Source organism: Diaphorina citri, unplaced genomic scaffold (genome assembly GCF_000475195.1).
Source record: "Diaphorina citri unplaced genomic scaffold, Diaci psyllid genome assembly version 1.1 scaffold2836, whole genome shotgun sequence".
NCBI lineage: Eukaryota > Metazoa > Arthropoda > Insecta > Hemiptera > Psyllidae > Diaphorina > Diaphorina citri.
The window spans coordinates 7,447-25,824 of NW_007380253.1; the positions used below are offsets into that span (position 1 = coordinate 7,447).

The window sequence follows — 18,378 nt, forward strand, 5'->3', positions numbered from 1 at the left end:
AAATACTCATTGTCTTTTGATATTGCCCTATTGCATTATTTCCCACGTGAACTACAAGCCACTTGTTGCATCTTGAGTCCACACGCGACACATCGCTGCGCACGGTTCATTTGCACACATGGGTGAGTGCATCCCCGCTTCATTTTTTATAGAGCAAAAACTCCAGCGACCTCCTTTGCAATTTAAATCATCCATTTTTTGGTCCATCAGGCCGTGGATATCTGAATTCAAGAATTCAAGTGTGTGGGAATTTGCTTTCAACAATTTGATATGTATTTGTATTTTTCTTTGTGATTTTGTGAATGATGCACACCCATTGTGCAAATGAACCTCCACATGGTTCAGTGGACTCAAGTGCAACAAGTGCTTGTAGTTCAAGTGGAAAAATGCCAAAGCCAATATCAAACAATGATATTTGATTTCAAACATTGAAATCTGTGTTTCTTGTGGTTAATTATGAATTTTAGTTCAATTTTATTGTGATTTATCCTCACCAAGAGGTCAGTTGAGTGCAGGTGGGTTTTGAGGTTAGGTCCATGCTTTTTAAAATTATTTTGATTTTGTTGATTTTTCTTGTTCAAATTACATTGTGCTTTTATTATTCAGCCATGAGTACCAAACTGGAGGCTAAGTTGAAATGTTTGATTGCTAAACGTGAGTCATACTTCTCATATGTGCAAACACTGTACAATGAGAGAACTGGTTTGAAAGATGCAACCTCTCAAAAGGCATTCAAAGCCAAATGTCAAAATTTGGATTATGTGAGACAAGCATTTGTTGAAACGGTGAGTGAAATTAACTCCGCTAGTATGGAACTTGACCCTGACAAGTATACACCAGACTTCAAAAGTGTGGAGTCATTTTTGGAAATTCTAGGGCATGTTCAGTCCATACAGGACAAATTAAAGGACAAACCAACTTCTAGTTCTGTAGTTGAATCTCCCAAGGTAAAATTACCAACCCTAGATTTACCCATGTTTGATGGTGAGAATTTGTTTCAATGGGAAGTTTTCTTTCAGAGTTTCAAGTCCATGATACACAACAATGCCACACTGACCAATGATCAGAAGGTTCAGTACTTGGTTAGCAAGTTGAGTGGTAAGGCTTTGTCCATGATTTCAGGTACACCTGCCACTGGGGACAATTATCAGTGTATCTATGACTCACTCGTTGACCGGTATAATGATCAACGTACATTAGCTTCTTATTACATAGATCAGTTATTGAGTTTCAAACCCCTCAAGGGAGAAACAGTGGACCAACTTAACAATTTCTTAGATAAGTATTGTGCAGCTGTAAAGGGACTTCAAACCCTCAACATTAGAGATCTCTCAGGCTTCATGCTAGGTTACATAGGTGCCTCTAAATTAGACAGTGAGACAGCAAGGCAATATCAATTGTGTTCTAAGGATATTCCTATACCTACATTCGACAATCTTTTATCATTTGTGAAAGACCATGTGAAGGTGCTACGAGGCATCCAAGGGTCTAGTTTTTCTAGCGGTCCCAAATCAGGTACCTCGTATAGCAAGCCAAAGGTAACACATTCCTTTATTGTGAATGACAAACCTAGTCATAGTGTGACTCATACATTCAATGCATGTTTATTTTGTAACAAACAAAAGCATCCCTTGTACATGTGTGAGAAATTCAAGCATAGTCCAGTGACACAACGCCATAGTTTTGTCAAATCTCAGGGCATATGTTTTAATTGTTTGAGTCCAAAACACAGACTCCAAGACTGTAGACTCAAAACAAATTGTAGTAAGTGTAACATGAGACACAATTCCTTGTTACATTTTGATAGTCAACCTAATCCTAATGTTTTCAGAAACAGTGGTGTGGTTCATAGTTCAGCATCCAATGCTTGTGATCCCCATTCCAATGGGACAGGTGAGGGTAATTCTCGTGTGGAGACTTCTCAACCTTCAACCTTATCAATGTGCACCCACTCGACAGAGAGCAGTGGTGTAGTGGAAACCACAGTGCTATTAGGTACTGTCAAGGTAAACATTTTTGATCATGTGGGTCAAATTCATTCCATGAGAATGTTATTAGATAGTGGGAGTCAATCTCAATTTCTCTCCCAGGCAGCAGCCAGAGAGTTAGGTTTAGTGGTTAGTAAGGTGCCTGCCTCCGTCAAAGGAATTTGTGGCAGTACTAGTGCTGTCAAAGGTACAACTAGTTTCACCTTTACTTCACATTTGACAAACAATGTCAAATACTCAACAGAAGCTTATGTTGTCAGTCAAATTTTGGACAAGATACCATCATGTGCGTTAGACACCAAGCATCTCACACATCTCACAGGCTTGCCCCTGGCAGACACTGAGTTCCATAAGCCAGGTGTGGTGCATGGTATCATAGGTGCAAACTTATTTGCTCAGGTTCTCGAGTCAGGCAAAGTGACAGGTTCAGCTCAGGCTCCCATAGCTATCAGGACTAGTCTAGGCTATGTTGTCATGGGTAGTGTCCCTATATTAGCTCACAGTGTACCTGAGCCCTTTTGTGGCTTTCTTGAGCAGCCATTATTGGAGACAACATTAAGTAAGTTCTTTGAATTAGAAGAGGTGCCACAACCTCAATATTTGAATCAGGATGACAAAATCTGTGAGGAGTTCTTCCAATTGACTCACTCACGCGACACATCTGGTCGCTATTGTGTTAGGCTCCCCTTTTGTGAGCCTCCCTCTGTGCTAGGCAACTCCAAAGAGATAGCTAGACGTAGGTTTCTCTCTCTTGAGAAAAAATTATCAACATGTGAGGACTTGCATGACAAATATCATGCAGCTATTCAAGAGTTTATTGACTTGGGATTTCTGACTCTCATCACAGATGAGTCAGAGGGTGGTTATTACATACCACATCATGCTGTGGTCAGGCCTGACAAGGTCACAACCAAGGTACGTTGTGTCATGGATGCAAGTTGTAAAACAACGTCAGGAAAGAGTCTTAATGATATTCTCTACACAGGTGAGAAATTGTACACTGAATTGTTATCCATTTTACTTCAGTTTAGAATGCACTCCATTGCCATGACAGCAGATATTAAGAAAATGTTCTGTCAAGTACTGATGCATCCTGACGATCATAAGTACCAGAGGATCTTGTGGAGATCAACTCCTGATGGTCCTATTCAAAATTATGAATTGAATCGTGTAGTATTTGGTGTAAAACCATCCCCTTACCTTAGTCAACGCGTTCTCAAACAGCTCTCAATAGATGAGGCTGAGAAATACCCAGTTGCCAGCCCTAGGGTTTGTACCAATTTCTATATGGACGATTTTGTGTGTTCAGTAGAAAACATAAGTGAAGCACAAGAGTTACAAACTCAAATGGTGAACATTTGCCAGTCAGGTGGCTTTGAATTAGTCAAGTGGTCTACTAATTCCCAACCATTACTACAGTCCATTCCCGAAGACAATCGTTTGTCTGCACATGTGAATTTTGAAAGCGACATGACTATAAAGATTTTAGGCCTGCAGTGGCAAGCTCTAGATGACTATTTCTATTTCAATGTGAATTGGTCAGACAGACCATGTACTAAACGTTCAGTTTTGAGTGCAATCAGCACTATCTTTGACCCGTTAGGATTTTTACAACCTACCATTCTGTGTTGTAAACTTCTCATTTCAGACTTGTGGAAGGAGAAAATAGACTGGGATGAATCCCCACCCACCGACATGTGTGACAGGTGGCAACTCTTTCAGAGTCAATTGTGTGAATTGTCTCAGTTGAAGATCCCACGTCCACTATATTTATCTAGTACGCATTCCATTTTGCTTATAGGTTTTGCAGACGCTTCCGAGAAAGCTTATGCCGCGGTCATATACAGTAGATCCGTGTCACCATCAGGTGAAGTGACAGTTGGATTGGTGTGTAGTAAGTCGAAAGTTGCTCCGCTCAAGACGGAATCTATCCCCAGATTAGAATTGTGTGCTGGCTTATTACTGTCCAACCTCATGCAAAGTGTAGTGAAAACATTTTCTCCTCTAGTGAACTTGAGTCAAGTACTTTGTTTCTTGGACTCCACAGTAGCCCTGGATTGGATTCATTCTTCTCCTCATCGTTGGGCACCTTTTGTAGCTAATCGTGTGTCGAAAATCCAACACAATGTTGATCCCAAACAGTGGTATCACGTTGCAGGCAAGGAGAATCCTGCGGATTGTGTTTCTAGAGGTCTTTTACCATCTGAACTTGTTCAGCATAGATTGTTTTATGACGGCCCTCCTTGGTTAACTCTACCCCAGGAACAGTGGTCATTATCAGATTACTCAGTTAGTGATCCAAGCACTCATCTTGAAGCAAGAAAAAGTGAGCTTACTTGTGCCTTGGTTAACACCAACACTGCTGAGGATTTGATTGGAAACTTGTCATTGAGATTTTCCTCTTGGACGAAGTTCCTACGTTGTGTAGTTTACATACTTAGATTTGTTCACCTCTTGCCTCAAAAATCAGCAATCGAATTGAGTGACCTTCAGGTTGCTGAAGACAGAGTCATCAAATCTGTCCAGCAAAAACATTTTGCTAGTGATATTCGTGCACTCCAGAAAGGCGAATTATGTTCTCCCCTGGTGAGTAAGTTGAACCCCTTCCTCCACAACGGAATCATCCGGGTCGGTGGTCGACTTAATAATTCCCAGCTAGGATATGAGCAGTGTCACCCCATTTTGCTGCCTAAAAACAATCAGGTAGTAAACTTGCTCATAGATCACTATCATAGAGTGAATCTTCATACAGGTCCTTACCTTCTGTTATCATTGTTGAGACAGAGATACTGGATCCTTTCTGGTAGGAGTGAGGTAAAGAAGCGTGTTCACAAGTGTAACACATGTTTCAAGGTAAAGCCCAATACAGTGAGTGCCAAAATGGCGGACCTACCTACATACAGGGTGCAACAATGTGCTAAACCCTTCGTCCACACAGGCGTAGATTATTGTGGTCCGTTCTCAGTGACTATGGCAAAGGGTAGAGGTATCAAAAGTTGTAGAAAGGCATACGTTTGCCTCTTCATTTGCTTAACTACCAAGGCAGTTCACATCGAACTCGCCTCAGATTTGTCAACCGAAACATTTCTCAATTGTTTCAAGAGATTTCTATCCCGTCGTGGTTGCTGTCAAGTGATGTATTCCGACAATGGAACAAATTTTATAGGTGCTAAGAATTCATTAGATGAGTTGTACAACCTACTTGTGTCCAATGACTATCAAAGTCGACTAATGGAACAGCTCAACATCTCCAGAATTCAGTGGAAAACCATTCCTCCTCATGCGCCACACATGGGTGGGATATGGGAAAGTCAGATGCGTCCCATGAAGGCGCATCTCATGCGTGTAGTAGGATTACAAATTCTTACTTTTGAAGAGTTCACAACCGTGTTAACTCAGATTGAGGCCTTGCTCAATTCGAGGCCATTATGTCAGCTAAGTGCTGACCCAGATACATTGTCAGTATTGACACCAGCTCATTTTCTTCATTCGGAGCCACTCAAGTGGTTACCTGCTGAAGACGTTAGTACCCTCAGTCATGTGAGTCGACATCAACTGCTTGACCAGTTGGTTCAATGTTATTGGAAGCGTTGGACGCAGGAATATCTGCACCAACTGCAAAGTAGAGAAAAGTGGAACTCTGATCAACATCCCGTCAAGGTGGGTGATGTTGTGATTATTGTACAGGATAATTCACCTGTGCTGAGCTGGCCTCTTGGTGTGGTCCAGGAAGTATATCCTGGTAAGGACGGAGTAATCCGTACGGTTTTGGTCAAGACGAAAGGCGGCTGCCTGAAGCGACCTGTGGTAAAACTGTGCCCACTCCCGTCCCAGTAATTTGATTGATAATTTCTTACAATTATCATTTTTGTGTTTTGGTGATGGCATTCATTCATTTTTTCCTTTTGTTATTTCTAGTGTTGTTTTACTACATCAAGTAGTTCCCATTTATTATTTTGAAGCGTCAGTTTTTAGTTTTCCTTTTATTTTTAGGGGATCGTTTATATGATATCTGCGATATTTCTATTTCTGTTTACATAATTTGATAGGCTTTTGGACCTTTATTTTTTGTCAATAGTTAATGCCCCTTTATCGTGGTTGAACAATTGTTACCACTTGGTGCGTGAATATTTATTTTTGAATTCGCGCCACTCACGTATTTTAAAATCAGCCTGACTGATTATTTCAACGAGGAAAAAATATTTTCTCGTTGATAACAACAAACAAAAAACCCATCTTTTTTTTTTTTGGCTTCTTCTCGTTCAAGTCATTGTCCAGTGCACACCATTTTCTTGCGTGATTGAAAAAGCTCTTCAAATAGCCAAGGTTCGCCCATAGAACTCCATCAGATTGGGCTGAAGTCCTTCTCCATCCCTCTCTCTTCCTATCCCGTTTTTCACTTCAGTCAGATAAGTACCCTATTAAAAAGTTGAACTTACCACCAACCAGGTAAGCATAAAATTCCCTATTCTTTTGTGTTTATCAGACACTTCATTTTTATAGAGCAAAAACTCCAGCGACCTCCTTTGCAATTTAAATCATCCATTTTTTGGTCCATCAGGCCGTGGATATCTGAATTCAAGAATTCAAGTGTGTGGGAATTTGCTTTCAACAATTTGATATGTATTTGTATTTTTCTTTGTGATTTTGTGAATGATGCACACCCATTGTGCAAATGAACCTCCACATGGTTCAGTGGACTCAAGTGCAACAAGTGCTTGTAGTTCAAGTGGAAAAATGCCAAAGCCAATATCAAACAATGATATTTGATTTCAAACATTGAAATCTGTGTTTCTTGTGGTTAATTATGAATTTTAGTTCAATTTTATTGTGATTTATCCTCACCAAGAGGTCAGTTGAGTGCAGGTGGGTTTTGAGGTTAGGTCCATGCTTTTTAAAATTATTTTGATTTTGTTGATTTTTCTTGTTCAAATTACATTGTGCTTTTATTATTCAGCCATGAGTACCAAACTGGAGGCTAAGTTGAAATGTTTGATTGCTAAACGTGAGTCATACTTCTCATATGTGCAAACACTGTACAATGAGAGAACTGGTTTGAAAGATGCAACCTCTCAAAAGGCATTCAAAGCCAAATGTCAAAATTTGGATTATGTGAGACAAGCATTTGTTGAAACGGTGAGTGAAATTAACTCCGCTAGTATGGAACTTGACCCTGACAAGTATACACCAGACTTCAAAAGTGTGGAGTCATTTTTGGAAATTCTAGGGCATGTTCAGTCCATACAGGACAAATTAAAGGACAAACCAACTTCTAGTTCTGTAGTTGAATCTCCCAAGGTAAAATTACCAACCCTAGATTTACCCATGTTTGATGGTGAGAATTTGTTTCAATGGGAAGTTTTCTTTCAGAGTTTCAAGTCCATGATACACAACAATGCCACACTGACCAATGATCAGAAGGTTCAGTACTTGGTTAGCAAGTTGAGTGGTAAGGCTTTGTCCATGATTTCAGGTACACCTGCCACTGGGGACAATTATCAGTGTATCTATGACTCACTCGTTGACCGGTATAATGATCAACGTACATTAGCTTCTTATTACATAGATCAGTTATTGAGTTTCAAACCCCTCAAGGGAGAAACAGTGGACCAACTTAACAATTTCTTAGATAAGTATTGTGCAGCTGTAAAGGGACTTCAAACCCTCAACATTAGAGATCTCTCAGGCTTCATGCTAGGTTACATAGGTGCCTCTAAATTAGACAGTGAGACAGCAAGGCAATATCAATTGTGTTCTAAGGATATTCCTATACCTACATTCGACAATCTTTTATCATTTGTGAAAGACCATGTGAAGGTGCTACGAGGCATCCAAGGGTCTAGTTTTTCTAGCGGTCCCAAATCAGGTACCTCGTATAGCAAGCCAAAGGTAACACATTCCTTTATTGTGAATGACAAACCTAGTCATAGTGTGACTCATACATTCAATGCATGTTTATTTTGTAACAAACAAAAGCATCCCTTGTACATGTGTGAGAAATTCAAGCATAGTCCAGTGACACAACGCCATAGTTTTGTCAAATCTCAGGGCATATGTTTTAATTGTTTGAGTCCAAAACACAGACTCCAAGACTGTAGACTCAAAACAAATTGTGGTAAGTGTAACATGAGACACAATTCCTTGTTACATTTTGATAGTCAACCTAATCCTAATGTTTTCAGAAACAGTGGTGTGGTTCATAGTTCAGCATCCAATGCTTGTGATCCCCATTCCAATGGGACAGGTGAGGGTAATTCTCGTGTGGAGACTTCTCAACCTTCAACCTTATCAATGTGCACCCACTCGACAGAGAGCAGTGGTGTAGTGGAAACCACAGTGCTATTAGGTACTGTCAAGGTAAACATTTTTGATCATGTGGGTCAAATTCATTCCATGAGAATGTTATTAGATAGTGGGAGTCAATCTCAATTTCTCTCCCAGGCAGCAGCCAGAGAGTTAGGTTTAGTGGTTAGTAAGGTGCCTGCCTCCGTCAAAGGAATTTGTGGCAGTACTAGTGCTGTCAAAGGTACAACTAGTTTCACTTTTACTTCACATTTGACAAACAATGTCAAATACTCAACAGAAGCTTATGTTGTCAGTCAAATTTTGGACAAGATACCATCATGTGCGTTAGACACCAAGCATCTCACACATCTCACAGGCTTGCCCCTGGCAGACACTGAGTTCCATAAGCCAGGTGTGGTGCATGGTATCATAGGTGCAAACTTATTTGCTCAGGTTCTCGAGTCAGGCAAGGTGACGGGTTCAGCTCAGGCTCCCATAGCTATCAGGACTAGTCTAGGCTATGTTGTCATGGGTAGTGTCCCTATATTAGCTCACAGTGTACCTGAGCCCTTTTGTGGCTTTCTTGAGCAGCCATTATTGGAGACAACATTAAGTAAGTTCTTTGAATTAGAAGAGGTGCCACAACCTCAATATTTGAATCAGGATGACAAAATCTGTGAGGAGTTCTTCCAATTGACTCACTCACGCGACACATCTGGTCGCTATTGTGTTAGGCTCCCCTTTTGTGAGCCTCCCTCTGTGCTAGGCAACTCCAAAGAGATAGCTAGACGTAGGTTTCTCTCTCTTGAGAAAAAATTATCAACATGTGAGGACTTGCATGACAAATATCATGCAGCTATTCAAGAGTTTATTGACTTGGGATTTCTGACTCTCATCACAGATGAGTCAGAGGGTGGTTATTACATACCACATCATGCTGTGGTCAGGCCTGACAAGGTCACAACCAAGGTACGTTGTGTCATGGATGCAAGTTGTAAAACAACGTCAGGAAAGAGTCTTAATGATATTCTCTACACAGGTGAGAAATTGTACACTGAATTGTTATCTATTTTACTTCAGTTTAGAATGCACTCCATTGCCATGACAGCAGATATTAAGAAAATGTTCTGTCAAGTACTGATGCATCCTGACGATCATAAGTACCAGAGGATCTTGTGGAGATCAACTCCTGATGGTCCTATTCAAACTTATGAATTGAATCGTGTAGTATTTGGTGTAAAACCATCCCCTTACCTTAGTCAACGCGTTCTCAAACAGCTCTCAATAGATGAGGCTGAGAAATACCCAGTTGCCAGCCCTAGGGTTTGTACCAATTTCTATATGGACGATTTTGTGTGTTCAGTAGAAAACATAAGTGAAGCACAAGAGTTACAAACTCAAATGGTGAACATTTGCCAGTCAGGTGGCTTTGAATTAGTCAAGTGGTCTACTAATTCCCAACCATTACTACAGTCCATTCCCGAAGACAATCGTTTGTCTGCACATGTGAATTTTGAAAGCGACATGACTATAAAGATTTTAGGCCTGCAGTGGCAAGCTCTAGATGACTATTTCTATTTCAATGTGAATTGGTCAGACAGACCATGTACTAAACGTTCAGTTTTGAGTGCAATCAGCACTATCTTTGACCCGTTAGGATTTTTACAACCTACCATTCTGTGTTGTAAACTTCTCATTTCAGACTTGTGGAAGGAGAAAATAGACTGGGATGAATCCCCACCCACCGACATGTGTGACAGGTGGCAACTCTTTCAGAGTCAATTGTGTGAATTGTCTCAGTTGAAGATCCCACGTCCACTATATTTATCTAGTACGCATTCCATTTTGCTTATAGGTTTTGCAGACGCTTCCGAGAAAGCTTATGCCGCGGTCATATACAGTAGATCCGTGTCACCATCAGGTGAAGTGACAGTTGGATTGGTGTGTAGTAAGTCGAAAGTTGCTCCGCTCAAGACGGAATCCATCCCCAGATTAGAATTGTGTGCTGGCTTATTACTGTCCAACCTCATGCAAAGTGTAGTGAAAACATTTTCTCCTCTAGTGAACTTGAGTCAAGTACTTTGTTTCTTGGACTCCACAGTAGCCCTGGATTGGATTCATTCTTCTCCTCATCGTTGGGCTCCTTTTGTAGCTAATCGTGTGTCGAAAATCCAACACAATGTTGATCCCAAACAGTGGTATCACGTTGCAGGCAAGGAGAATCCTGCGGATTGTGTTTCTAGAGGTCTTTTACCATCTGAACTTGTTCAGCATAGATTGTTTTATGACGGCCCTCCTTGGTTAACTCTACCCCAGGAACAGTGGTCATTATCAGATTACTCAGTTAGTGATCCAAGCACTCATCTTGAAGCAAGAAAAAGTGAGCTTACTTGTGCCTTGGTTAACACCAACACTGCTGAGGATTTGATTGGAAACTTGTCATTGAGATTTTCCTCTTGGACGAAGTTCCTACGTTGTGTAGTTTACATACTTAGATTTGTTCACCTCTTGCCTCAAAAATCAGCAATCGAATTGAGTGACCTTCAGGTTGCTGAAGACAGAGTCATCAAATCTGTCCAGCAAAAACATTTTGCTAGTGATATTCGTGCACTCCAGAAAGGCGAATTATGTTCTCCCCTGGTGAGTAAGTTGAACCCCTTCCTCCACAACGGAATCATCCGGGTCGGTGGTCGACTTAATAATTCCCAGCTAGGATATGAGCAGTGTCACCCCATTTTGCTGCCTAAAAACAATCAGGTAGTAAACTTGCTCATAGATCACTATCATAGAGTGAATCTTCATACAGGTCCTTACCTTCTGTTATCATTGTTGAGACAGAGATACTGGATCCTTTCTGGTAGGAGTGAGGTAAAGAAGCGTGTTCACAAGTGTAACACATGTTTCAAGGTAAAGCCCAATACAGTGAGTGCCAAAATGGCGGACCTACCTACATACAGGGTGCAACAATGTGCTAAACCCTTCGTCCACACAGGCGTAGATTATTGTGGTCCGTTCTCAGTGACTATGGCAAAGGGTAGAGGTATCAAAAGTTGTAGAAAGGCATACGTTTGCCTCTTCATTTGCTTAACTACCAAGGCAGTTCACATCGAACTCGCCTCAGATTTGTCAACCGAAACATTTCTCAATTGTTTCAAGAGATTTCTATCCCGTCGTGGTTGCTGTCAAGTGATGTATTCCGACAATGGAACAAATTTTATAGGTGCTAAGAATTCATTAGATGAGTTGTACAACCTACTTGTGTCCAATGACTATCAAAGTCGACTAATGGAACAGCTCAACATCTCCAGAATTCAGTGGAAAACCATTCCTCCTCATGCGCCACACATGGGTGGGATATGGGAAAGTCAGATGCGTCCCATGAAGGCGCATCTCATGCGTGTAGTAGGATTACAAATTCTTACTTTTGAAGAGTTCACAACCGTGTTAACTCAGATTGAGGCCTTGCTCAATTCGAGGCCATTATGTCAGCTAAGTGCTGACCCAGATACATTGTCAGTATTGACACCAGCTCATTTTCTTCATTCGGAGCCACTCAAGTGGTTACCTGCTGAAGACGTTAGTACCCTCAGTCATGTGAGTCGACATCAACTGCTTGACCAGTTGGTTCAATGTTATTGGAAGCGTTGGACGCAGGAATATCTGCACCAACTGCAAAGTAGAGAAAAGTGGAACTCTGATCAACATCCCGTCAAGGTGGGTGATGTTGTGATTATTGTACAGGATAATTCACCTGTGCTGAGCTGGCCTCTTGGTGTGGTCCAGGAAGTATATCCTGGTAAGGACGGAGTAATCCGTACGGTTTTGGTCAAGACGAAAGGCGGCTGCCTGAAGCGACCTGTGGTAAAACTGTGCCCACTCCCGTCCCAGTAATTTGATTGATAATTTCTTACAATTATCATTTTTGTGTTTTGGTGATGGCATTCATTCATTTTTTCCTTTTGTTATTTCTAGTGTTGTTTTACTACATCAAGTAGTTCCCATTTATTATTTTGAAGCGTCAGTTTTTAGTTTTCCTTTTATTTTTAGGGGATCGTTTTACTCTTTCCATAAAGATGTTTTATATCAAAAAGGTGTATGGCATATTTAATGGAATAAACTGAATTTATCCTTATGCGGTGTTTTGAGTGTTTGACAAATAGCGACTTCGACTCATCGTGAATCTGTTAAATCACTTTACATGCACCATAAGATTTCTGCTATTATTCCCTTTGTGCATCTTGGTCTTGTTGTTATGTTGCCATTACTATACTCGTGATTAATGTTTGTATCGCTGTATCCATCTTGAGCTAATACTGGACCATGTGACCTGGTGTTGTTAAGATGTTTGTACACTAAGTCATTAAGCTCGTTGTTCTGGTCGTAGATTGATAACACATTCGTTTACCAGAGAACTGTGGGGGGGTGAGTGAATTATTATATTTTTGAATTCGCGCCACTCACATATTTTACAAAATCAGCTGTTTGATTATTGCAAACGAGGAAAAAAAAGTATTTTCTCGTTGATAACAACAAAACAAAAACCCATGTTTTTTTTTGTGGCTTCTTCTCGTTTCCAGTCAGTCATTGTCCAGTGCCACACCATTTTTCTTGCGTGATTGAAAGCTCTTCAAATAGAATCAAAAGTTCGCATTGCAAACTCCATCTAGATTCGTGCTGAAGTCTTGCTCCATCCTCTCTCTTCCATCCCGTTTTCACCTTCACGTCAGAATATAAGTACCTATTAAAAAGTTGAACTTACCACCCAAACCAGGTAATCATAAAATTCCTATTCTTTGTGTTATCAGACCCACTCCGATTTTTATAGAGCAAAAACTCCAGCGACCTCCTTTGCAATTTAAATCATCCATTTTTTGGTCCATCAGGCCGTGGATATCTGAATTCAAGAATTCAAGTGTGTGGGAATTTGCTTTCAACAATTTGATATGTATTTGTATTTTTCTTTGTGATTTTGTGAATGATGCACACCCATTGTGCAAATGAACCTCCACATGGTTCAGTGGACTCAAGTGCAACAAGTGCTTGTAGTTCAAGTGGAAAAATGCCAAAGCCAATATCAAACAATGATATTTGATTTCAAACATTGAAATCTGTGTTTCTTGTGGTTAATTATGAATTTTAGTTCAATTTTATTGTGATTTATCCTCACCAAGAGGTCAGTTGAGTGCAGGTGGGTTTTGAGGTTAGGTCCATGCTTTTTAAAATTATTTTGATTTTGTTGATTTTTCTTGTTCAAATTACATTGTGCTTTTATTATTCAGCCATGAGTACCAAACTGGAGGCTAAGTTGAAATGTTTGATTGCTAAACGTGAGTCATACTTCTCATATGTGCAAACACTGTACAATGAGAGAACTGGTTTGAAAGATGCAACCTCTCAAAAGGCATTCAAAGCCAAATGTCAAAATTTGGATTATGTGAGACAAGCATTTGTTGAAACGGTGAGTGAAATTAACTCCGCTAGTATGGAACTTGACCCTGACAAGTATACACCAGACTTCAAAAGTGTGGAGTCATTTTTGGAAATTCTAGGGCATGTTCAGTCCATACAGGACAAATTAAAGGACAAACCAACTTCTAGTTCTGTAGTTGAATCTCCCAAGGTAAAATTACCAACCCTAGATTTACCCATGTTTGATGGTGAGAATTTGTTTCAATGGGAAGTTTTCTTTCAGAGTTTCAAGTCCATGATACACAACAATGCCACACTGACCAATGATCAGAAGGTTCAGTACTTGGTTAGCAAGTTGAGTGGTAAGGCTTTGTCCATGATTTCAGGTACACCTGCCACTGGGGACAATTATCAGTGTATCTATGACTCACTCGTTGACCGGTATAATGATCAACGTACATTAGCTTCTTATTACATAGATCAGTTATTGAGTTTCAAACCCCTCAAGGGAGAAACAGTGGACCAACTTAACAATTTCTTAGATAAGTATTGTGCAGCTGTAAAGGGACTTCAAACCCTCAACATTAGAGATCTCTCAGGCTTCATGCTAGGTTACATAGGTGCCTCTAAATTAGACAGTGAGACAGCAAGGCAATATCAATTGTGTTCTAAGGATATTCCTATACCTACATTCGACAATCTTTTATCATTTGTGAAAGACCATGTGAAGGTGCTACGAGGCATCCAAGGGTCTAGTTTTTCTAGCGGTCCCAAATCAGGTACCTCGTATAGCAAGCCAAAGGTAACACATTCCTTTATTGTGAATGACAAACCTAGTCATAGTGTGACTCATACATTCAATGCATGTTTATTTTGTAACAAACAAAAGCATCCCTTGTACATGTGTGAGAAATTCAAGCATAGTCCAGTGACACAACGCCATAGTTTTGTCAAATCTCAGGGCATATGTTTTAATTGTTTGAGTCCAAAACACAGACTCCAAGACTGTAGACTCAAAACAAATTGTGGTAAGTGTAACATGAGACACAATTCCTTGTTACATTTTGATAGTCAACCTAATCCTAATGTTTTCAGAAACAGTGGTGTGGTTCATAGTTCAGCATCCAATGCTTGTGATCCCCATTCCAATGGGACAGGTGAGGGTAATTCTCGTGTGGAGACTTCTCAACCTTCAACCTTATCAATGTGCACCCACTCGACAGAGAGCAGTGGTGTAGTGGAAACCACAGTGCTATTAGGTACTGTCAAGGTAAACATTTTTGATCATGTGGGTCAAATTCATTCCATGAGAATGTTATTAGATAGTGGGAGTCAATCTCAATTTCTCTCCCAGGCAGCAGCCAGAGAGTTAGGTTTAGTGGTTAGTAAGGTGCCTGCCTCCGTCAAAGGAATTTGTGGCAGTACTAGTGCTGTCAAAGGTACAACTAGTTTCACTTTTACTTCGCATTTGACAAACAATGTCAAATACTCAACAGAAGCTTATGTTGTCAGTCAAATTTTGGACAAGATACCATCATGTGCGTTAGACACCAAGCATCTCACACATCTCACAGGCTTGCCCCTGGCAGACACTGAGTTCCATAAGCCAGGTGTGGTGCATGGTATCATAGGTGCAAACTTATTTGCTCAGGTTCTCGAGTCAGGCAAGGTGACGGGTTCAGCTCAGGCTCCCATAGCTATCAGGACTAGTCTAGGCTATGTTGTCATGGGTAGTGTCCCTATATTAGCTCACAGTGTACCTGAGCCCTTTTGTGGCTTTCTTGAGCAGCCATTATTGGAGACAACATTAAGTAAGTTCTTTGAATTAGAAGAGGTGCCACAACCTCAATATTTGAATCAGGATGACAAAATCTGTGAGGAGTTCTTCCAATTGACTCACTCACGCGACACATCTGGTCGCTATTGTGTTAGGCTCCCCTTTTGTGAGCCTCCCTCTGTGCTAGGCAACTCCAAAGAGATAGCTAGACGTAGGTTTCTCTCTCTTGAGAAAAAATTATCAACATGTGAGGACTTGCATGACAAATATCATGCAGCTATTCAAGAGTTTATTGACTTGGGATTTCTGACTCTCATCACAGATGAGTCAGAGGGTGGTTATTACATACCACATCATGCTGTGGTCAGGCCTGACAAGGTCACAACCAAGGTACGTTGTGTCATGGATGCAAGTTGTAAAACAACGTCAGGAAAGAGTCTTAATGATATTCTCTACACAGGTGAGAAATTGTACACTGAATTGTTATCTATTTTACTTCAGTTTAGAATGCACTCCATTGCCATGACAGCAGATATTAAGAAAATGTTCTGTCAAGTACTGATGCATCCTGACGATCATAAGTACCAGAGGATCTTGTGGAGATCAACTCCTGATGGTCCTATTCAAACTTATGAATTGAATCGTGTAGTATTTGGTGTAAAACCATCCCCTTACCTTAGTCAACGCGTTCTCAAACAGCTCTCAATAGATGAGGCTGAGAAATACCCAGTTGCCAGCCCTAGGGTTTGTACCAATTTCTATATGGACGATTTTGTGTGTTCAGTAGAAAACATAAGTGAAGCACAAGAGTTACAAACTCAAATGGTGAACATTTGCCAGTCAGGTGGCTTTGAATTAGTCAAGTGGTCTACTAATTCCCAACCATTACTACAGTCCATTCCCGAAGACAATCGTTTGTCTGCACATGTGAATTTTGAAAGCGACATGACTATAAAGATTTTAGGCCTGCAGTGGCAAGCTCTAGATGACTATTTCTATTTCAATGTGAATTGGTCAGACAGACCATGTACTAAACGTTCAGTTTTGAGTGCAATCAGCACTATCTTTGACCCGTTAGGATTTTTACAACCTACCATTCTGTGTTGTAAACTTCTCATTTCAGACTTGTGGAAGGAGAAAATAGACTGGGATGAATCCCCACCCACCGACATGTGTGACAGGTGGCAACTCTTTCAGAGTCAATTGTGTGAATTGTCTCAGTTGAAGATCCCACGTCCACTATATTTATCTAGTACGCATTCCATTTTGCTTATAGGTTTTGCAGACGCTTCCGAGAAAGCTTATGCCGCGGTCATATACAGTAGATCCGTGTCACCATCAGGTGAAGTGACAGTTGGATTGGTGTGTAGTAAGTCGAAAGTTGCTCCGCTCAAGACGGAATCTATCCCCAGATTAGAATTGTGTGCTGGCTTATTACTGTCCAACCTCATGCAAAGTGTAGTGAAAACATTTTCTCCTCTAGTGAACTTGAGTCAAGTACTTTGTTTCTTGGACTCCACAGTAGCCCTGGATTGGATTCATTCTTCTCCTCATCGTTGGGCACCTTTTGTAGCTAATCGTGTGTCGAAAATCCAACACAATGTTGATCCCAAACAGTGGTATCACGTTGCAGGCAAGGAGAATCCTGCGGATTGTGTTTCTAGAGGTCTTTTACCATCTGAACTTGTTCAGCATAGATTGTTTTATGACGGCCCTCCTTGGTTAACTCTACCCCAGGAACAGTGGTCATTATCAGATTACTCAGTTAGTGATCCAAGCACTCATCTTGAAGCAAGAAAAAGTGAGCTTACTTGTGCCTTGGTTAACACCAACACTGCTGAGGATTTGATTGGAAACTTGTCATTGAGATTTTCCTCTTGGACGAAGTTCCTACGTTGTGTAGTTTACATACTTAGATTTGTTCACCTCTTGCCTCAAAAATCAGCAATCGAATTGAGTGACCTTCAGGTTGCTGAAGACAGAGTCATCAAATCTGTCCAGCAAAAACATTTTGCTAGTGATATTCGTGCACTCCAGAAAGGCGAATTATGTTCTCCCCTGGTGAGTAAGTTGAACCCCTTCCTCCACAACGGAATCATCCGGGTCGGTGGTCGACTTAATAATTCCCAGCTAGGATATGAGCAGTGTCACCCCATTTTGCTGCCTAAAAACAATCAGGTAGTAAACTTGCTCATAGATCACTATCATAGAGTGAATCTTCATACAGGTCCTTACCTTCTGTTATCATTGTTGAGACAGAGATACTGGATCCTTTCTGGTAGGAGTGAGGTAAAGAAGCGTGTTCACAAGTGTAACACATGTTTCAAGGTAAAGCCCAATACAGTGAGTGCCAAAATGGCGGACCTACCTACATACAGGGTGCAACAATGTGCTAAACCCTTCGTCCACACAGGCGTAGATTATTGTGGTCCGTTCTCAGTGACTATGGCAAAGGGTAGAGGTATCAAAAGTTGTAGAAAGGCATACGTTTGCCTCTTCATTTGCTTAACTACCAAGGCAGTTCACATCGAACTCGCCTCAGATTTGTCAACCGAAACATTTCTCAATTGTTTCAAGAGATTTCTATCCCGTCGTGGTTGCTGTCAAGTGATGTATTCCGACAATGGAACAAATTTTATAGGTGCTAAGAATTCATTAGATGAGTTGTACAACCTACTTGTGTCCAATGACTATCAAAGTCGACTAATGGAACAGCTCAACATCTCCAGAATTCAGTGGAAAACCATTCCTCCTCATGCGCCACACATGGGTGGGATATGGGAAAGTCAGATGCGTCCCATGAAGGCGCATCTCATGCGTGTAGTAGGATTACAAATTCTTACTTTTGAAGAGTTCACAACCGTGTTAACTCAGATTGAGGCCTTGCTCAATTCGAGGCCATTATGTCAGCTAAGTGCT

The 18,378-nt window shown here is 40.8% G+C and overlaps 3 protein-coding genes across 3 annotated transcripts; all 3 read left to right on the plus strand.

Moving 5' to 3' along the window:
• The first annotated feature begins 608 nt into the window (after positions 1-608).
• LOC103519612 lies at positions 609-5,825 on the plus strand. The gene has a single exon (XM_008484704.1). The coding sequence runs from the start codon at positions 609-611 to the stop codon at positions 5,823-5,825; it is 5,217 nt and encodes a 1,738-aa protein (XP_008482926.1).
• A 1,122-nt stretch (positions 5,826-6,947) lies between these two features.
• Positions 6,948-12,164, plus strand: LOC103519613. Its single transcript, XM_008484705.1, has one exon. The coding sequence runs from the start codon at positions 6,948-6,950 to the stop codon at positions 12,162-12,164; it is 5,217 nt and encodes a 1,738-aa protein (XP_008482927.1).
• Positions 12,165-13,095: 931 nt separating this feature from the next.
• LOC103519614 lies at positions 13,096-18,378 on the plus strand (the record flags this gene model as incomplete). Its single annotated transcript, XM_008484706.2, is given in 1 exon segment — positions 13,096-18,378. A coding segment is annotated over 1 exon segment (4,896 nt), but the record flags the coding sequence as incomplete, so codon positions are not given.